The sequence below is a fragment of the Copadichromis virginalis genome, linkage group LG16 (genome assembly GCF_057382275.1).
Source record: "Copadichromis virginalis isolate Kocher_CV1m ecotype Utaka linkage group LG16, C_Virginalis_male_GT1.1, whole genome shotgun sequence".
NCBI lineage: Eukaryota > Metazoa > Chordata > Actinopteri > Cichliformes > Cichlidae > Copadichromis > Copadichromis virginalis.
Window position 1 is genome coordinate 4,534,797 of NC_140633.1, and position 20,737 is coordinate 4,555,533.

At 41.8% G+C, this 20,737-nt stretch overlaps 1 protein-coding gene across 6 annotated transcripts; it reads left to right on the forward strand.

The window, feature by feature from the left end:
- On the forward strand, positions 1-20,268 carry ttll4 (tubulin tyrosine ligase-like family, member 4). 6 transcript variants are annotated; one of them, XM_085434970.1, is made up of 22 exons: positions 147-339; positions 1,340-2,390; positions 3,316-3,505; positions 3,587-3,778; positions 5,735-5,885; positions 5,964-6,034; positions 6,177-6,231; positions 10,100-10,218; positions 13,340-13,450; positions 13,757-13,833; positions 13,920-14,114; positions 16,122-16,204; positions 16,291-16,419; positions 16,509-16,631; positions 16,959-17,057; positions 17,537-17,671; positions 17,752-17,889; positions 17,979-18,075; positions 18,309-18,519; positions 19,558-19,625; positions 19,715-19,785; positions 19,906-20,268. In XM_085434970.1, exons 2-22 carry the CDS (start codon positions 1,875-1,877, stop codon positions 20,057-20,059), a joined length of 2,985 nt encoding a protein of 994 aa, XP_085291096.1. In that variant the 5' UTR covers positions 147-339; positions 1,340-1,874; the 3' UTR covers positions 20,060-20,268. The 6 variants fall into 6 exon arrangements, with proteins under 6 accessions (XP_085291092.1, XP_085291096.1, XP_085291093.1 ...); XM_085434966.1 differs by lacking the exon at positions 147-339 and adding an exon at positions 1-138 and having other exon boundaries at positions 3,316-3,778; XM_085434967.1 differs by having other exon boundaries at positions 147-343; positions 3,316-3,778.
- Positions 20,269-20,737: the final 469 nt, after the last annotated feature.

Consider the following 20,737-nt stretch of genomic DNA (forward strand, 5'->3'; position numbering starts at 1 on the left):
GTAGCGCGGGATCCGCACTATGAAGTGACGTATCTTTACCAGGTGGTGGCAGTAACGCTCCGCCAAAAACCTCTACGAAGAAGAAGTCCTGCTCTAGGGTTTGTTTGTACGGCCCACACTCAACACCAATTGGTGGCGGTAAGCAAAACATTTCGCTGTTTGCCAACCGCCAATAAATACTGATAAAAAGAAGAAGAAGAAGAAGTCCTGCTCTCTTATTGGTTCAATAGACGATCTTGGGTCACGCTGATGTATCATTTGGATTTTTAAGCTCAGCGGTGCAACATGCATCCTATCGTTCGACTAGGAACACCAGCTTTAGTCATTACATGAGACAAAGTAGGTACGAACATAGAATAACAAGATTCCTATGAGTTCATAAAAGTATTTTATCCTCCGGGCAGTTCTTAGAGCACATGACGACAGTTTAGCAGTTTAATTGAATCGGTCTGGGTTGCTAAGCTAACACGAAGTGAACATTGTAGCGGTAAACTGAAGGTAGGTTAGTTAAACTGGCTTTATGTATGGCTACCCCACAGGGTGGGTGCATTGTTTCTATGGAAACTCAGTTTCGCGTCAGCTAACACCATTTTATCACTTAACGTAATCAAACTAGACTTATAAGTAGGCTAATGTGAAGCTAAACTGAAGCGGCATGTCAGCTCACACGTGAATTCTCCACGCTTTCTCTGACAGTCGTCACTATGACAAAAGTCAGCAGCGACAGCCGTGAATATGGGACGTTATAGTTTACTTCAAGCTAGCCAACTCCCCACGTTCGGTCTTGCTGAGCTATAGGACATCGCCACAGTGTTCTATATGCCCTTAATATTACCTGAAGCATGTTAGCCGTAGTACACGTTACGTAAAGGCACCCAAAATTAAAAATGCATACGGAATACAACAATCTGCCCCCATTATGGCTGGGCTATGTGTTCAACGGCCGTCATCTCAAATATAACATATAATTGGAACACAATCTGACAGAAAATATGGGGGAAAACCCAAAACAAAAACAACTGCAATTAAGTGAGTTAACCACCAACACAGATATATTCTTCCAGTCACCCAATGCTATTCTTCAAAGATTAAACCATAAAGATGCAATATTTCTAAGTAGTTTAATCTCAATCTAAAACTTGTTCTGTAATTTAAGCAACCTAAAATGTTCACAACCCAGTTTTTCAGTGATACAAAAATTTGGATTACCTGTGACATTGTATGTGCCTACTGCAGTAAAATGGCTTGAATATGTGCAAATACTAAGTGATGATAATATGAAAGGATTTTCATAATAATTAATAATAACTGACTGTGCTTTTTTCTCTTGTGCTTACAGTATTAGGGCTGAGAGTGGACAGTTTCATTTCCTGTAACGTGACTGAGGATGATATGATGGCTGTGGGGGATCCCATTCTCCTGTCAAGTCCTGATACCTTAGTGTGAATAATCTGGTGCAGCCACATTTCTTCCTGCAGCAGTATATGAGAAAATGACGGAAAAACACCTCCTGATGAACCAGAGACTTAAGATTCATCTTGAATTACGTATACTTCACACCTGAAAACATCTAAACCTGCAGCACAACCACAAGTCAATGTTTTCCTGCTTACCTCCAGCCCAGATGAGAGGCCCAGACATTTGCCATGGAAGTAGTGGTTACTGTTGGTCTGGCTTTATCAAGAACTGGTTATCTGTTTAGTTGGAGTTGACCTTGAAAATCACCAACTTTGGGTCAGCAAGAGGAGGAGGAGCTTTCAGCCATTCATTTACCGTATTAGTTTTCTCAACTGTCAAATTGTTTACTGTGATCACCCAAAACTCTGCCACAAAACCAGCCTTTAGAAATAAGGACGACATCGCTGGTTTTTACCATGCCAACCAACCAGTCCTCCCCCTGGGGTGGAGGGAAGCTTGTGGCTTGTTCTAGTGCAGATCATCCCAACACCACAACCCCTGTAAGTGCACAAGCCAAGACAGTTAGAGTCACAAAAGTGCCTTATAGTTATGTCTCCTTTGAGCTATCCAGGAAGAATGACCAAGCCAAGTCACCGGTGGTTGCTGTTTGTGAAAAAGGCGATGGCACCTTCACCGCTGTGTCAGATGGAATTCTAACCCCAAACAAACTGCTGGTACCAGGGCTGAAGCAGACTGGCTGCAGCCTAACACAGGCCAGTAACAAGATGGAAAACCAGGTTGGCCTTAATGTCCAGCTGCCAGATACCATGCCAAAATCTACATCGTCTGAGAGCTCTCAGTCTGCAAACATTTCAGCAGTGGAGAGTCATCAGGCTGCCACAGGCGATGCACTTATGGGACTGGGGGCAGTGTCTCATCAAGATCTGCTGATTATAGGGAAGCAGGCTTCCCAGCACACCAAGAAGCTGACGGTGAGTGCTTTTCCAGCACTGATCATTTCTAGGAATGTTTTGGGTTGCAACCAATTGCTCAGGCCATTGTTTAAACGACTGTGTAGTCTACAGCTGCCTTTATATTTTAGCATGTCCTCTGACAGAACCTCTGAACAGCTGTATAGCACTGTAAAACATGGATATGGTTATCAGCAGAGTTTCCTGTGCAATGGCTGCATGTTTGTGGGTAAAGCCCATTTGGAACACGCTTTGTCCTGTACATTGTATTCTGTGGAGAGTTGTGTGTTGTACAAGTTGTATGTTGGGTCTTTTAATAATTTTGAAGGTATTTAAATATATTTTGTATACAAAAGTATTTTTGAGTGGGCTGATGGAAAGAACTCATTTTGCAGCTGGAAGTGAAGTTGAGTTATCAGTAGTGAGCAATAACTTGTACACTGTAGATAATAATTAAATGCAGGTGTAATAATAATTACCATGATTTAAAAATCATTTTAGCCACGTCTAAGCTCACTTGACTGGGATTTAATATGTGGCACACTTCAACTAATGTAATTCAAGGAATCAATAATTCCATTATTTGATATGTTCTTGCACTAAAACAAGATTCCTGTTGTGAATAATATGTTCCAGATTTTAGACGTTTAAAGTTGTTATGATGCTTAATGCTCGAACTCACGAAAGCCAACTTTTATTTCTACTTTTCCACACAGTGCTTGTTGTAGGTGCAGCCACAACAACCATCATGGTTTGTTTTTCCATAAATATGTTTGACATGTTCAAGTCTAGTGATTTAAACCAATCATTGTGTAGGGCTGTATTAGGGATCAGTAAAAGCAAATAGTTCATTATAGGCAAAACCGTAATTTAGCCACCTTCAGAAATATACCTATAATTTTAGGTTTATGCAAGTCTGTCTGATATTGTTTTGTTTTCTCCGCAGTGTGAGGCTGCAGACTGTTTCTCTTTGCCACCCGTGCCTGACATGTGCCTTAGTCTTTGTCAACATCAGGGGCCAGCTGTGGAGAAGGATGCTTCCAGCCTCGACAGCACAAACGCTGAGATGAGAAGCACAGGAGGAGAAGCAAAACCTACACAGAGGAGTTATTCAATCCCACCAGCAGCAAAATACGGTCAGACACACAACAGCAGCACAACTTTGTTTGACATTTCTTTTGACTGTCAGCTCCTTGTGAAAGGTGTTCCTCTCACAGTTTTGGGAGCAACTGCAATCACCAAGTCCCAAAAAAGAGCATCACTAGATCTAACCAAGCAGATCCCATGTAGTGTGCTGGGAAGAACCCAGCCCACATGCAAACGTATCAGTTCCTTTCCAAACAGTCCCACGCCACCTTTGAAATGTGCCAGTGACTCAGAAAAGCCACCTCCACCAGACGCTGCTGCAGGTAATCAGAACTTTTTGTTTGCTTGTGCTACACCCATATTAATGGAACCCAGGACGTGGAGATTGTCTGGGTATAGATATGAATATGAGATAACAAACTAATTTAAAGGTACAGTTGTTTTTTGAGTTTTATTAATAGAACAGCAAAGAGTATTGTACTCATAAATGGTAAGATCAACTGCATCTTCCAGCTAATTGACTGATTTTCATAAACTTTAATTAATCCATTGAACACTCATATGAGCAGGCACCGGTTTGTGGGAGATGGAGGATGGTTTGGACCTCAGACTGTGGAGATATGGAGTTGGCATTGGTTGCAAAATCTCTGTGCATTGAGATTTTTCCCCAGTGGTGACAAGCCTTATTTTTTCCAGTGAGGTAGATGTCACTCCACACCGTCACGCTGCTAAGGCTGTTGTTACCCTGTTGATGCAGCAATCAGCTTAGCGTTCTCCACGTCTTCTCTGCACAATGAACTCTATGATCTAACTGCACTAGACCCAATCTGAACATAATGTTTCTCCGTATGTTAGGATTTCAGTGCACATATTGCAGCACAGCAGTGCAGATGGGCCTGGCAGTGAAGTGCAGTTAAATCAGCTAGCTATGGTTGTCGAGAAGCTGATTCTGAAAGTTTCCTTGAAAGGACATTTTTCCATCAAAGGTTGTTGTGAGTTTGTTAGTTAAAATGGTTTTATTCTGGCAGAAAGAGCAAGTAAAATAAACTAAAGGTCTGGAGGCCGGGCAAAAAAGATGGAAGCAGTCTGAGCCGGCCATGCAATAGGCTGTAGGAACATCTTTTCTCCCGTAACGGAAAAGTTAAACTAGCAAACAAAGCTGCGAAACAAAGTGTCTTTGAATGGCAAAGATGCAGAAATGTGTGCGTATAGTACAGAGCCATGGCTCAGTGTCTAAATAAGCATTTATAATTCTAAACTGGTTTGAGTTGCTGCTCAATACAGACAAGCCAAGGAGCTGACCTCCCAGCCCATTGTTCATCAGTGGGCTAGTTTTAGTCATTGTGCAGATGTCCTGTTTATAAGGTTGGAAACCTGCAGTCAGCTGAGACAGTCACCTGGATGATGACAACTCGTTTCTCCCACTGATGCTACGCCCAGATGAACAGAATCAACCTTTGGGAAGCCCAAGCAAAATGTTGGACTTTTAACTCTGTGTCTGGGATCCTTATACAAGTCAACACAGCAGCATAGGTCGTGTTTTACACAGGCTGTCTTTGGTTAATACAAAGGGTTAGGGTTGACACTGCTAGCATAACGGACAGGCTTTTGACGGAGCTCCCACACAAACGCAAAGCAGGAGATGAAGCATCACTGAATATGTTTCCAAACCAACTTCATTTTGAGCCAAACACTAGAAAATATGGTGAGGCAGACCTTCCCTTTGGCTTCACCTGCACAAGTGTGGAGGTAGGTCTCCCTGCAGGATTGGGTTTCCCTGCGTCGGGAGCAGCGCTGGGCTGTTCAAATCACGGGCAAACAGAATCCCACATTCTTGATTTTTAGTTCACAAACACTTCTTATAAAGACTAACTACTCCTGACATGTTGGAGATGTTTGGGGGGGGGGGGGGGGGGGGGATTTTTCTTCTAAAACAAAGGGGGGCCTAGCAAAAAAAGTTTGGGAACCACTGGGTTAATATGTTTCCACCCACTGTTCTTTGTTTCAAATGTTGCAAAAAAAAAAGTCACAAATTTTTAAAAACACATACTCGGTCAACCGTACCCAGCATTATGAGTCTTTAGATATATTTTCATTCTCAATAATTGAATATCCTTATTGAAACAAAGGAGGCCTTTTTATTTATTTATTCATTTGTTTGTATGTTTTTCTTTTAATTTAAAGATTTTTAATGGGCCCCAGTTTTGTATTTACAGTACTGTGTAGTTATGTAGCACAATCCTGTAGTTCACATGCAGATGTTTCCTCCTGTCCTGCAGGAGCCTTGGTGGGCTCAATGACCAATCAGATTTCAGCCATTCGCCTCACAAGACAGGGACAGCCAGCCTCCACATCAGATTTCTTTCCATCCCTTTCCTCTCCTTCACCGACACAGGAATCCCTGCTTGAAGAGACTCCCCCTCCGCCTGGGTGAGAATCAGCTACATCACATTTCAGGTTTCCCTCCTTCACATCTTTCCTTTAGTGATTACACTTGATTTTGCTCAGCCCAGAGCATGCTGCACAGGCGGATGTAGAAGAAGAGGAGCTGGCTGATGAGCTTGCCTGCAGTGATGACGGTGAGACGTTTAAGTAAACTCTATCATACTTGTGCTGTAGTTAATCAGCTGGTCAGTTTTTTGTTGATGATATTATGACATGTTGTATAATTATGTAATAATATAGTACTGATGAGAACATTGTTATTTGTTGTTGAGTCAGACAGCTCCTCCATCACTGGCACTTCATCCGGAGGGTGCATCACTCTCCCCTCCTGGTAAGACATGCAGTAACCATACACACACCATCACTGGTTTATTTACTGTGACCTTCATAGAACAAAAATTCTTCCAATTCCAAATATGGTTCTTTGTCAATTGAAAGGGAAGTAAAAGTAAAAAAACAACAAAAAACACGCAAACATGCTGCACAGGCACATTTACTTAAGCGATATTTAAAACCTAACATAAACACATTCTTCAGCACATCCTTTTTATCAGTGCGCTCACTTAAAATGTGAACCTGTTGCCACAAGCGTGGCAGCAGCATTGTGGTACAACACTGTAGACGTAGCAGTGGTGTCAGAACGAAGGCTCGTCTCATGTTTGCCAAAGCACATCTTGAGTTTTGGGAAAATATTCTGTGGACTGACAAGTTTGCATTCCTCATTACTAGGGATGGGTATCGAAAACCGGTTCTTGTTGAGAACCGGTTCCCACTGTTTCAATTCCTTGGAATCGTTTGCCACTTTTAAAAACGATTCCCTTATCGATTCCAGTCGCCCCGAATGACGTCATCACGTTGAGTGGCGTCTTTTACCCAGTAGGAAACACGGCGCCTGAGCGGCACAAACGCTCAAAAGTTTGGTTACACTTTATGAGAAAGGATGACAACAGGGCAACGTGCAATACTTGCAAAGTAGAGATTTCATCAAAGGGAGGAAACACTACGAACATGCAAAAGCATTTGCTCAAATAACACGCGATTGCTTTCAACGAATGTCGTGTTTTTGATCCGCTCTGGACTAGCGAAGCTCAACCCAGCAGCAGCGGTAGCGTTTCCACGTCCTCTCCCGTTAATACTGCAGGTAACTAATCAATTAGCATTGCATATTATGTTAGCGCGATTTACCTTATTACAAAACCTGCTATTACTGTGCGTTGCATTTAGATAACCATGATGAGAGAGACAGAGTCTGGCTGGCTCAGATGCTGGCAGTTCTCGCTGCAGTCTACCGGTAGCGTCTCCTTTCAGGCCAGGATAGACAAATGTCACCGAGCAGTGTCTAAGTTTGTGGTCAAAGGCTTGCACCCATTTGCCACAGCAGATGCCCCCGATTTCACTTTGGTAAGTGAATGTGTTTAATTGTAGGCAGGACATTACTGGATATTCTTGTGTAATTGCTACAGAATAATTTATGTTAAACTTTGTTATTGCTACAGGAGAATATTTATTTTATTATTTTACATATACATTTTTTTTCCTGGGGACCCTGTGACCCATTGAAGAGCCGTAGGCTGGATCTCTTAAGATCTCACTGTTGGGTTTGTAAGGCCATGTTACTCCTAAATTTCTATCTTGTTCAAAGAGAAGATATAAAACACAGTTCTAAGCTAATCGACCTTAGTGTTCTCCTTTTAAAAAAAAAAGAATCGATAAGAGAATCGATAAGGAATCGAATCGTTAAAATCTTATCAATACCCATCCCTACTCATTACACCCATCTCATAAGAACACCATCATACCAACAGTCAGATATAGTGGTGGTCATGTGATGGTGTGTTGCTGCTCTGCTGCTTCAGGACCTGGAGGTCTTGCAGTAACTGATGAAACCATGAATTCTGCCCACTTTTGCTAGCCAGCCTTTGTGCTTGATCTCTGCACTTTTTGGTAGCGTGTTTATCAGCATTTATCAGAGTAAACAGGTGTTGTAATCCTCCTTGTGAGCCAGCCGTGACACTGGCATCCAGTGTAGTTACGTAGGAGGATAAAGATCCAAAACACCAGCTCTCTGAATCACTGAAGAAAATAAATAAATGCATCACAATAATGGTTTTGCAGTCAAAGTGTGTTCTTAAATCCAATTAGCACTTTTTATTTACTTGGGTTATCTTTGTCTAATATTACAATTTGTTTGATGATCTGAAACATGCAAGTGTGACAAGGATGCAAAAAAATAAAAGGAAAACTGATGACATAAATAAAATGTAAGCACCAAAACAGTCTATGCAAGTTTTTCCTGAGAAACTTTAAGTAATAATTTATTTAATACTAGTTTATCAACAGTAATGATTGCTTTTATCTCATCTGCTGACACAATTTTGTCATTTATAAAATGAAACTGAATTAGAAGAATCCCCGGTAGAAATGATTCCTCTTCTGCTTAAAGCCGTCCTTCACCACCTAGTCTAAAGAAACTGTCCAAACTCCAGCCTCCTCTCCTAACTGGAATACCTGAAGTAGAGGAGACGAGAGCAGATTCCAGACGGGTTGTTGCAGAAATCCTGTTAATTCCGAAGTATTTCAACTTTTTCCTGCAGCTGGCTGTTACTGATTTATTAAGAGTCGCAACATTAGTGGCTGTAGCTCCAGCACCTGCTTCCCATGTTATGCTGCTCCGCCACAGCAGTTATTTGGGACACATATGAGACTGTATACCACCACAATTACAGCAGTTCCAGTACTTCAGTAACCTGTGCTTTTACTCTGACCTTCAGCTAGCTTTTTTACCATTTTCCATACCATACCAGCTTTATTTATAAAGCACTTTACCCACTTTAATTTCCATCAGAAACCTTTAAAGATTTGAACGTTCCTTTCAGGGCCTGGTGCTTTCTGATTGTTCTCCTAAAGTAGTGTCAAATGTCCCTCTGTCCATCAGAGCTTGTGAACTCTTTCAGTTCAAAGGGGCAGACAGCTGGAGAGTGGTGGAAAGGTCTGCAGCATTGTGCATCATATTGTTATCCTCTGTTATGGCGTGAACAGTAGAACTGCCTACCAAAGACTAGGAACTGATTCTCTGTAAAACCACTCTGGATCAGGACTGCTATTGTCACATTTGTTCCTTTTAACCCATCCAGCTGATTGGTTTGTGTTGATCTAAATAGACTGGCACTCTAAATAAAATAACACCCCTCCCTGAAAGCTAAAGCTCCCGTCAAGCTTACCTGTCATCACTGGAAGAAGATCTCTGCTTCCTATGACTGTCATGTGAGTGTTCTGGCATGTTTGTCTGATCAGGTTGACTGTTTATCATTTAACTTGTCATTTTGAACTAGGGCTGTTCGATACAACGATATATATCGGATGACGATATAAAAACATCGTTTCATTTTACGCTATCGTTTGTTTCGTGGTGTCGCAAAATAAACTGTTTACAGCAATGTTTTTCATGTTCTGATGTCACTGTAGTTATTATTAATTTCTTAAAGTTCTCTCTTTCTCTTATATTTAATATCACCACACTACGGACAGACAAGCGCATGTTTTTATGCGTTGTCGTTAGCAACAACGACGGTAACACCACGGCGTGTCCGCTTGTTTATTTTTCACATAAACCTTTCACAATAAAGCTCAAGATCCTGTTGAGACTTTTCAAAATAAACTGAATCACGTGAAAGATGCAGACTATTTACGGATGAGAAGTAAAAAAGAGCCGCCAGGTGCTAAAAAATAAACTTTAGACTCAAACGTTAGAACAGGCTTCTCCCCGCAGCACGCCGTGTAAGAAATACTCACAAAGGAAACGGCGCCGTTACAACTTCTGTCTCAAAATGTATCGTTTCATGCATCGGTTAAAACACTCGACTCAGCTACACGACGCCCAGCAGGAAACACTTCACCTGCCCGAGATTCACAGAATTGACAGAAAATGTTACATTTGTGTGATTTATATCGTTATCGGACGATAGATGTCTTATATTGGGATATGAGATTTTGGTCATATCGCACAGCCCTATTTTGAACCGCCTTTGAAATACTGTCCTATGAGATGGTGTATTTGCTTGCTCTCTATGAGCAGAGGAGACTTGACATTACAACTGTGAACCAGATGCCAGCGTCTCGTAGTTAGAAGTTGGCAAACGTAATTCTAACCATGAGATGTGGGCATAGGGATGATGTTCATTACTTTGTCTTTCTGTCAGCATCGAGGAGCCAATGTCGTTGGAACCAGGAGACAGTCAAGAGGAGCAACCAGCACTAGTTCCCAGTCTGTTTCCCCGTATCCCTCCGACCCTCTACTTCAGCACCGCCAATGAGAAAGGTCAGAGTTGTAACTGTAATATAAGAAGTTTACTATCACAGATCATTGATCTTCAGTTATTTATGTGTCTCTGCAACACCCTGTAACTTCTTGATTTATATCTTTACAACACGTCCACATGATCTCATTTATGGCTTTTTTCATTTTGGGGTCACCAAACGTTTGGTTCCACAGCCTCAGTCGCTGCCGGGGCTAAAACAGCATGGAAAATAGCTGAATCGTTTAGATATGTTTAAGAAGTATTTTTAGACTCCACTGTTACTGCGTTGCAGATATTTACAATGCTTGTTTGTCTAAAAAATGTTTGCTCTTAGCTGGAAGATTGCACTTCTGGTTAATTTACCACTGAATTTGCACTGAATCGGTCTAATTTGTGACTTGTTAGCTAATCAAAAAGTAGTCGAAAAAGTTTAACCCAGATGAATATTTATTTATTTATATATATATATATATATATATATATATATATATATATATATATATATATATATTTTTTTTTTTTTTTTAAGACCTATTTGAAGACTGTAATCACATTTTTTTTCAATAATCAAATTTGTGGCACTTTATGCTGTGTTTAACATGATATACACACAACATCAGATCAGCCTCTGAAGTCATGTTAGCAGTGAGAGCTTTTCTGTCATGTTAACATCCACACACCTGTACAGAATGCACACCTGACCCCTCGACAGATGCTGACCTTCTGTGTCAGCTGACAAACCGGGAACATCAGTGGTTTGAGCAGCTGCCACCTGTTAGTTATGTTACTAGGTTTGTGTCCATTTGCATAACTATTTTCCAGCACAGAGTGAGGGACACCTACGCAGTCGTACTTGCATGCAGTTCTCATAAAAACCAGCAGCACATAGCTTTGGATGGCACTGTGCATAGGTCAGATGCTGATGGGTGAATTCAGGCCTGGAACAGAAAAGGAGCTTAGAAAACAGGATGAGAAGGAAAGAGTGGCTGCACTGTTCAGCGCTTTGTTTGTCATAACACGTGTCTGAAGTCCCAACATCAGCACGAGCAGGAGAAGCCCACAGACATGTTGTTAGTGACTCTGTCCCCTGGTGACCGTAAACTGCTACAACACGTGAAGATCGGTCTGCAAAGCTGGCTGTGTGCTGGAGGACCAACCATGCTCCAGCCTTTACAGTCCATCAAGCTTTTTTACAACTTCAGTAAGAGGGACACAGACAAGCCACCCAAATCCACACACCACCTGAACTATGCTGTCTGTCATTCATACCTACAGCCATGCAACACCACCAGAAACCAACCAGTATTGCCAAGAAAGAAACTTTGAAAGATCTGCATTAGTTTCTCCATACTTGTAGGTTGCTGGTTAGTGTGACCGATACCACAAGTCTTTATGGTGTGGTTGTAACAGAGCACTCCAGACAAGTGCATAATACCAGCAGTCTCCAAAGTAGGGCTGCCACAAACGATTATTTTGATAGTCGACTAATCAGATCATCATCCATTGGACGTAAAACGTACAGCTGCTTGCACCAGCAGCATCTGCTCTTATATAACGATCATTAGCTTACAGCTCGATGTGTTTAAGGTATGTGCTAACTAACAATAAAGACAAGATGATAGTTTGCAGATTTGCAGATTGTCTCGGTGGAGTTTAATAAACTCGGCCGTCTGCTCCTTCATATGTAAAATATAACAGGACACTGGAGTAAACTCCCAACCATCTCACACTTCTGATGATCAGCTGTCTGCTTGACGTTTATTCAGCTGTGTAAAAACTATAACTTTAATCTCAGCCAAACAGATTTACTCAGGAACAAATAAAACACTGGAAAAAGCCAAACAATCAAATGTTTAAGTTATCTGAGTGACTTGTGTATCATGTTTAACCTGAGTAGCCAAAGACCACAGGGGTTTGAAAATGATGTTCCAGGAGTTCGCTGCTCTCGCCGGCTCTAGTGACCCTTGACCTCCCTGTCTGCTATCGAGCTGGTGGGTAACGGATGTCTCTGAAAACGTTGGAGCACTTTTGGAAAAATGTGATTACTTGATGAACCGAGCAGATATTTGAAGTTTACACAGCTACAGTCTCACCTGAAAATATCTTAAACGTTTATTTTGTGACCCAGAAAGATTAATAAGAGTGATATTAAAACTAAGCAGCTGCTGCCATTGTTGGAAACTGGAATTGGCAGGGCCGCGCTATGAATTCTGGGATATGGTGGGTCACGAAGGATACACCCGACCCATCCTCCAGATCTGGGGAAAAGGAGGACGCATTTGACAGCCGAATTTGGACAGGCTTCGTCGCGTCACTGTAATCGGCCTTCAAATGCGGCCTCAGGACGATGCGGCCCCTGAATTTGGACAGAAGGCGTTTAACGGCAGCTGGCATCCTTCTTAGATGCAGTGCTGCCACCTTCTGTTTCAGTCCCTTACTACACTCTTAAATCCTACTGCAGGATCTTACAAAGCTTCAAACGACGCGTCGACTGTTAAAATAGTCGTGGCTACTTCAGAGCCTACATTAATGCTGCTGGGTAAGATAAAACCCATGACAGAGGTTTACTCATCAATCAAACGTGGTGCATTGTTACAAGAGTAATATTCAGTGATCTGTAGATTTCTGGTCTATCACAGTATGTAGACCATTGTATGTGCCCAGAAAACTCCAGCATACATCTGTAGAGCCCACCCTCAGATAATGAGGATAACCCAGGCAGAGAACAATCCTCTGGGGGGCGCTCTCACTTAGTTTGAGCTCTCTCTGCAGTAGAGTAGCACTTCCTGTTCCTCTCAGAACAAACAGAGCACACTCTCCTGCCTCTGTACCCTCTTAACAGAGAAAACTATTTCCTGTCTGATCATTTCCTGATAACATTTACAATAATTGATTACACAGCAGTGGGGAGTGGACTTTATCACAGTAGATGTCTTTCTGAAAGCGCTGTAACTAAGTTTAAGAATATAATCCACCCACTGTTATTATCTTCAATGCCCTGTACCAACACAGAGCAGAGCAGCTGCCTGAACGTGTTGATTATTATGTTAATATTTTCACTTCTTCACTGTATACACCTCTGGATACTGTATTTTACAGCATGTGTTACCTGTTAAAAGAATGAATCGGTGTTCTTTGCAGTGGAACTGCTTCCTGCAGAGCAAAGGCGACTGTTAAAATGGAAGATGAGCACCGTAACTCCTAATATTGTCAAGCAAACCATCGGCAGATCACACTTCAGAGTCACAAAGAGTAAGTTGTTACATGTCGCTACATGTCACACACAGATATTGCTGAAACTGGTTCTTTGAAAGTCTCTGGGATTAGCTGTGACAAGATTGCTTTTTTCTAAAACGATTTGTGTACAGTTAAAAAGCAGTTTTTCCTTCCCACTGTCGCTGAGTGCTTGCTCATAGGGGTCATATGATTGTTGAGGTTAGTGTATATCTATGGGGGCAACAAAAACATTAGATGGTGAAGAATTTCAGTCTAATATTTAAAGGCTAAGATAAAAAGGTAACTCCTGACCCTGGCTGATAAACACGTGTTGTCACATAGAAAGCCATGACTGGCTGGGCTGCTGGGGACACCACATGAAGTCACCTGGCTTCAAAGCTCTTGGAGAACACCAGAAGGTCAGCACCTGCACATGGACTACTCTTGATAGTACGCTGAGAAAGTCCAGATTTTGACTGTACTTTTGTGTATTTGTGTGTCCCAGCTGAACCATTTTCCAGGAACATTTCAGATTGGGAGAAAGGACCGGCTGTGGAGGAACCTATCCAAGATGCAAGTCCGCTTCGGCAAACAAGAGTTCAGTTTTTTCCCCCAGACCTTTGTTCTTCCTCAAGACATCAAGCTGCTCCGCAAAGCCTGGGAGGAAGGGGGCACCAAACAAAAATGGATCATCAAACCTGTACGTTCAGGTCATAGAGTGTAACTTTATCAGAGGTGGAAAGAGTACTAAAATATTTTACTCAAGTAAAAGTACTATTACTTTGCTGAAATTTTACTCAAGTACAAGTAAAATTACCTGTCTAAAAATGTACTCAAGTAAAAGTAAAAAGTAGCTCATTTAAAATTTACTCAGAGTAAAAGTTACATAGTTACTTTTTTGTCAGCAGGAGGACAGCCTCTTCTGAGTAGTGCGAAACAGACAATGGGATAAATCTCAAAGTAGTTGTTTTTTAATTAAAAGAAAAACTTTACAAATTAAAGCGCAGTGGCAGTTAAACTGCAAGTCTACACATCAAAATGGATAATGGTCACCAAACCAACCAATTCTTTTACATGAGAATGTGTTCTAATGTCAAATAAGAGAACAAGTACTGAATTGAGCCGTACGGCAGCTGCTATAAAAATGTGTTTTCATTTTTTATACTTGGCCCTGCTCTGTTAATTTTGAGGAGCAATTCAATTCAATAAAACTTTATTGATCCTGAAGGTTGACCCCGAAGGAAATTGGGTTAAGGATGCCGACCTTTGCCAGCGCCGACTTACCCTCCGACCATACATACATTACACAAACATCACATGGGGAAGACGGGTCAGAGAGGTATAACAATGGAAAATGCACAACACGAGGAAAGATAAGGAGAAAAAAATAACTCCCCCCAGACTGAGCTCCAACAGGGAGATCAGTTTGAGAACAAAAAAATCACCTCTGCACAAAGCACATGTGTGAACATATGTGGGTTAAGTAAGAAAGTAGCCGCTTCTGTCTTCTGTCTAATTTAACTATTTTTTTTAAAAATAAATTATTATTATTAACAAACAGGAAAAATGTAAGTAAACTTACCTCTACATGCTTGCGCAGGTTTGATGTGAAATTTTTAAAAGCTGCTAAGTCGGTCTCTCTGGGCAGACACAGCTTGCACTGCATAATAAAGCTACTGCCTTTCTTGCACTTGAAGCCAAAATGGTCCCTTAAATACGGCCAGGGGTTCACATCCGTTTCTTCGAGTTCAGGGTCAGCAGAATTCGACGGGGTTTCTTTTTTCGCTGGATCCGTACTGCCGATGTCAGACTCCATCTTTATCCTGACCCAACGCTAATTTGTTCTACTACCCATCATTCCCTGCAGTATTTCCGAAGCGCAATGTTGTTGTTTTTTTTGTTTGTTCTTTTAATTTACTCAGTAACGGGTGTGATTGAAAATGTAGCGAAGTACAATACTTTTTAAAAAATATACTTAAGTAAAAGTAAAATTACCGACTTGAAAAATGACTTTAAAAAGTACAAATACACAAAAAAACTACTCAATTACAGTAACGCAAGTAAATGTAATTCTTTACTTTCCACCTTTGAATTTTATGTACTGAAAATCTGCAGGCACGTCTGTGATTGTAATAGACAGCACACTATCTGCCAGATTTACTTAGCAGGGATAGTGGCATAAAAAACATACACAGCACACATTCATGCAGGAGCTTCCAGTTCATTTCATCGACTAAAGGAAACTAGCTGCTCAGATGGAGCGAGTAATCTAATAACAGAAATTTCACTGTCTTTGTGGAAACAACAGTTCAGATGAACTTCCCATTACAGCTGAGATGGTTTGTTGTTGTGGAGGTGGAAGCAGCTGGTTTATTAAAGTCACAAACACCTACGGGGCAACAAACATGTGCAACAATACAACTGTCTGACGCACATTAGCTTTATTTCCTTAAGATAATTAAATATGTTATGTTATAGATTAGAAACTAGAGACAGGTTGAACTATGGAAAAAACAAAGTGTCATTGTACAGCTCTGTGTGTTGGCACTGTTAACACACAGAGGCTTCCTGTAGTCTGAGTAAAACCACTGTGTGGATCCACCTGCACATATTACACATGATTTGTATATGAATCGAGTAAAATGTGTTTTATTTATGTTTTAGTTTATTGTTATTACTTGTTTCCTCTCTTTTTTTTCTTCCATAGCCCGCATCAGCCAGAGGAATAGGCATTCAGGTTATTCACAAGTGGAGTCAGATGCCTCGTAAAAGACCTCTACTTGTTCAGAAGTGAGTAATCCTTTAATAGTTTAGAGCTCAGCAGCCTAAGTAACTCAGTGTTGCTGCATTAACATGCTCTAACTGGATGTTTGCAGGTATCTAGATAAGCCCTACCTCATCAGTGGGAACAAGTTTGACTTGCGGCTCTACGTCTATGTGACATCTTACAACCCACTCAGAGTCTACATGTTCTCAGACGGACTGGTTCGATTTGCTAGCTGCAAGTGAGTTTTCCACCACGTTGATCGTGCCACTTAATTTCACATGGGATGCATATGAATGAGATTCAGTTATCACCCCTCCATGCCTCTAGGTATTCGTCTTCCATGAAGACTCTGAGTAATAAGTTCATGCACCTGACCAACTACAGTGTCAACAAGAAGAACTCTGAGTACCAGACCAACAGTGATTACAAGGCCTGCCAGGGGCACAAATGGTAACACAGAGAATCGAGCTGAAGTGTGAATTGTAGAGAATGTGACCTTTTGACCTTTGGACACAGATGTAGGCGGCTTTTCAATGCTGTGCCAGGCTTTTTTGTCTGAGCTCTCCTCGCTGCACAGCATACGCCGTGTTGTTAAGCTTTTTTGAATGAGCCCGTTTCTACTCCTCGTCCGTTCTCTGGCTGTAGCGTTTTGGACCAGTGGACAGCTTATCAAGGGGCTTTTAGTATAACCTGATAAGGAAATGCAACAGTGTAGTGTAGAATGTCTTTGCTGTTTCTGTATGTATGACTTGGGAGGATATTACTTTGTGTTTTCAGGGCTCTGAAGGCCTTGTGGCAGTACCTCGGGTCAAAGGGAGTCAATACCACCCTGATATGGGAGAAGATTAAAGACATCGTGATCAAAACTATCATAGCGTAAGTTTGCCTGCTCAGTGACTGGCTGCAGAGATCAGTTTGTTTGTATTATATCTTTTAGCTAAAACCATCTGCATCCGTAAACTACTCGTGCAACAGACAGACTCGCAGACAGATTCCCACCCATTGTTTAACTGTTCGAGCTCAAAGGTCCTTTTCCCAGTTTTGATTGCTTCACAGCTGAGTCCCTATCTAGAGTAAATATTGGTATTTGATTTGAATCTTTGTTTTTATTTTTATAGCCTGTGATATTTCTTTAGATGTGTATTTCAATGCAGAAATTGTGATATCTTTCCACTGAGGAACATGTCCTTAAAAATGCTCTAAAAGGTGCTAACCTCACAAACATGCTGCACCTTTAAAGCTAAAAAGGTTGTTAAAAGAAAAGACCCCTGTATGTATTTCTGAAGATTAAACTGTGCATTAGGACAAGGATTAAGATGCTGAAATCAGCTTCCTCCCTCCCGTGTCGTGGCCAGGTCAGAGCCGTATGTTAACAGCCTGATGAAGCTGCACGTTCGGACACCTTACAGCTGCCACGAGCTGTTTGGCTTCGACATCCTGCTGGACGAGAATCTCAAACCCTGGATTCTAGAAGTGAACATATCGCCTAGGTAACAAATGCCCACATTAAAATAACACATTTCTTTAAAAAAAAAAGTTACCTTTAACTACATCTGTAACTCTGATCCAGCCTTCACTCCAACACGGGGCTCGATGTTTCCATAAAGGGTCAGATGATCAAAGATCTCCTGAACTTGGCTGGCTTTCGTATTCCTTCAAGAGAAGATGTGGTTACCCCCTGCAGCAGTGCATCCAGCTCCACCAGCAGGTAACAATAAGACACTACCCCTCTGGGTTTTTAGCTGCAGCCTCAGAAATGACCTCGTCATGAACATGTGTGCACTTGTTTGTTTGTAGTTTGTGCGCAGGGAATGGAGAGAGGCCCAAAGTGGATCTGTCTGCTGATGAGAAGGTCAAAAGAGCCTTTTATCTGAAACAGGGTGAAGCTAACCGGGTACACACACACACACACACACACACACACACACACACACACACACACACACACAGGTTTACACAGTGACTTTAATAGTTTAACAGGAAGCGTAAGTGCATACAGCTACAGGTTTTTTGGTTATTATTATTTATTAATTGGTTGCTTGTGGTGGAAACAAGCACTGGTTTCATTGTTAGCAATAACACAAAGAAGCAGTTATGACCTTGTGCCCTTCATTTTCTCTCTCTCAGGACTTGATGCACACGGTGTTGGATGTTTTGACTCCAGAGGAAATCCGGGTTCTGGCAGAGAGTGAAGATGAGCTGAACCGTCGAGGAGAGTTCGAGCGCGTTTTCCCATCACCATCATCATCTCGCTACCTTCGCTTCTTTGAGTGTCCAAGATACCTCAACATCTTACTGGATGAGTGGGAGCAGAAGTACTGGAACAACAGGGCGAAATGTATGTGCACTGCTGCTTTGAAATAAGATAACGGTCACCTGACTGATGTTAACTTTTCTTTTAGGTTTTGCAGTTCTTGATAACTGTAACTTTATCAAAACACTGTCAGATTCTGTAGTTTTCTCTGATCCCTTTCCCCATTTGGAACAGGATTGATATGTTTAGCTGTCTGTCTGAGTGATGTCCAAAAATGAAGCAGGCAGTATAGATATTTGGGAGAAAACGCCCACCCCCTTAGAGCCTGCGTCTGCTTCCAGACCACCGAAGAAACAACCATAAATCAGTAACTATTTCAGCATCTTCCACATCTGCACCAAAGAGTAAATCAGTGAAATGTGGATTGTTAAACATCAGGTCATGAGCTAATAATTGATGAACCTCACAGAAACCTGGTGATAGCAGGATGATTATGTCGGATTACATGAATCTATATCCCACAGTATTTGTCTTTCTAAAGTGCTGTAACTAAGTTTAAGGATATAATTCACCCACTGTTATCCTCTTCAATGCGCTGTACCATCACAGCACAGAAACAGCTTTAGTGAAGGTTACAGATGATCTTCTTATGGCCTCTGACAGTGGACTCACCTCTGTGCTTGTCCTGCTGGACCTAAACACGCAAATCAGTCCGTGCATGATTGCATTGCTCCGCCCACAAATGGTCTGTGCATATATCGCCTATCGTCGGTTATTGGACTGATGAATTTTTACATATCACCCATCCCTCGTGTGTATGGTGGTAAAAACCATTCTGGCAAAATGAACTAATAATAACATCAAACAAACATAGAAAAAGTATTGCAGCTCATGCGACTCATGATTGTTATCTGTTATTTCTGATTTATTTATTTTAAGCTGTCGGTACTCCAGTGGGCTGGGGGGCACTAACCTTGTAGTATGGTTTGTTCATCTCCTGCTGGTCCATGTGCAACTTCACTGTTATGTATTCAGCTGGACTGCTGTGACTTTGGCGTGTAGCCACAGAGGGAAGGGAAAACAGTGAAACTGCAGCTCAGGTTTGCTTTGTCTTACGTGCAGGTATCAGCCTACTGAGACCTCTCTGCCAGCAAGGAGTCCATCTGGGAACCAGTGACCCTGCTCACATGGTGAGAAACTGCAGAACAATGAAAGGAAAACATAAAACTAGAAGAGAAAGTGGCTCCTTTAAAATGCTGAAATCAGTCTGTCTTTGTAGTGGTGTAAGTACAGCTACAGCTCCAGGTTTGAACACAACAGACAGGACGTGGTTAGCCCTTCCAGAGCCAGGTACAGGGTTTATTCCAGTAATACACCTATCATATGGAAGTTAGAGTAATAAAGGATGTGGGTTTATTGCACACCGGTCTCTAAGTGAACTCTGCTGCCCTCTCCTGTGTTGTCCTTCAGGGTGGTGGTCAGCCATCAGCTCTGGTCTCAACGCAACAGCAGTATTGACGAGGATCACCAGCAGTGCCTGGATCACCAGCAGTGCCTCGGCCCGGCCTCACCCACAGCCTGCTGTCCCAGCAGTCGGCCTAACTCTGATGATCTGATTTCCTAACCCAGAATACACTGAAAGCTCAGGGTCTGTTTCTTCCCATCCTCTAACCAGTGCTGTCATTTAGCCCTCACCAATCACCAGAAACAGCAAACAAACTGTTGGAGGGAGGGAGTGGATTTTTAGGGTTTAACCCCCTATTTTGTCTCGTTTTAAACTAAAGATTAATAATATATCATTTGTTAAGCATCTCGAAGGTGAGGTGATGAGTAATGGCAATTCTTGTGTCTTTAAAAATGACTGTTGGTTTTTAAAAAGAGTCACAAACATCTGTGTGGGACTGGGAGCTGTTTGTGTGTCACTGCTAACTTTGGGGGTTTCTCTGGGTGAAGGTGTTACTGGGTGTTTGACAGAATCTTGTTCTGATGATAGTGACTTACAGGGTGCTTGATGATCAAATATTTACTAAATGGCCTATGATGTGCAAATTGATGGTATTAAAATTTGAGCAGTTTGACTTGAACTTGCAAAACGGACTGTCCTTTACACACAGTGTTTCATGGAGGCTGCCAAGTGCAAGTAAAGCACCAGAATCTAGGTAACAGGTAGAGATGGGTATTGTTTAGGTTTTATCCGATACCGGTGCCAAATCGGTACTTTTGAAATGGTGCCGGTGCTTAAACGGTGCTCGAACCGGTGCTTAAACAATGGAGAACACAAACTTTGTCTAAAAACCTCTCA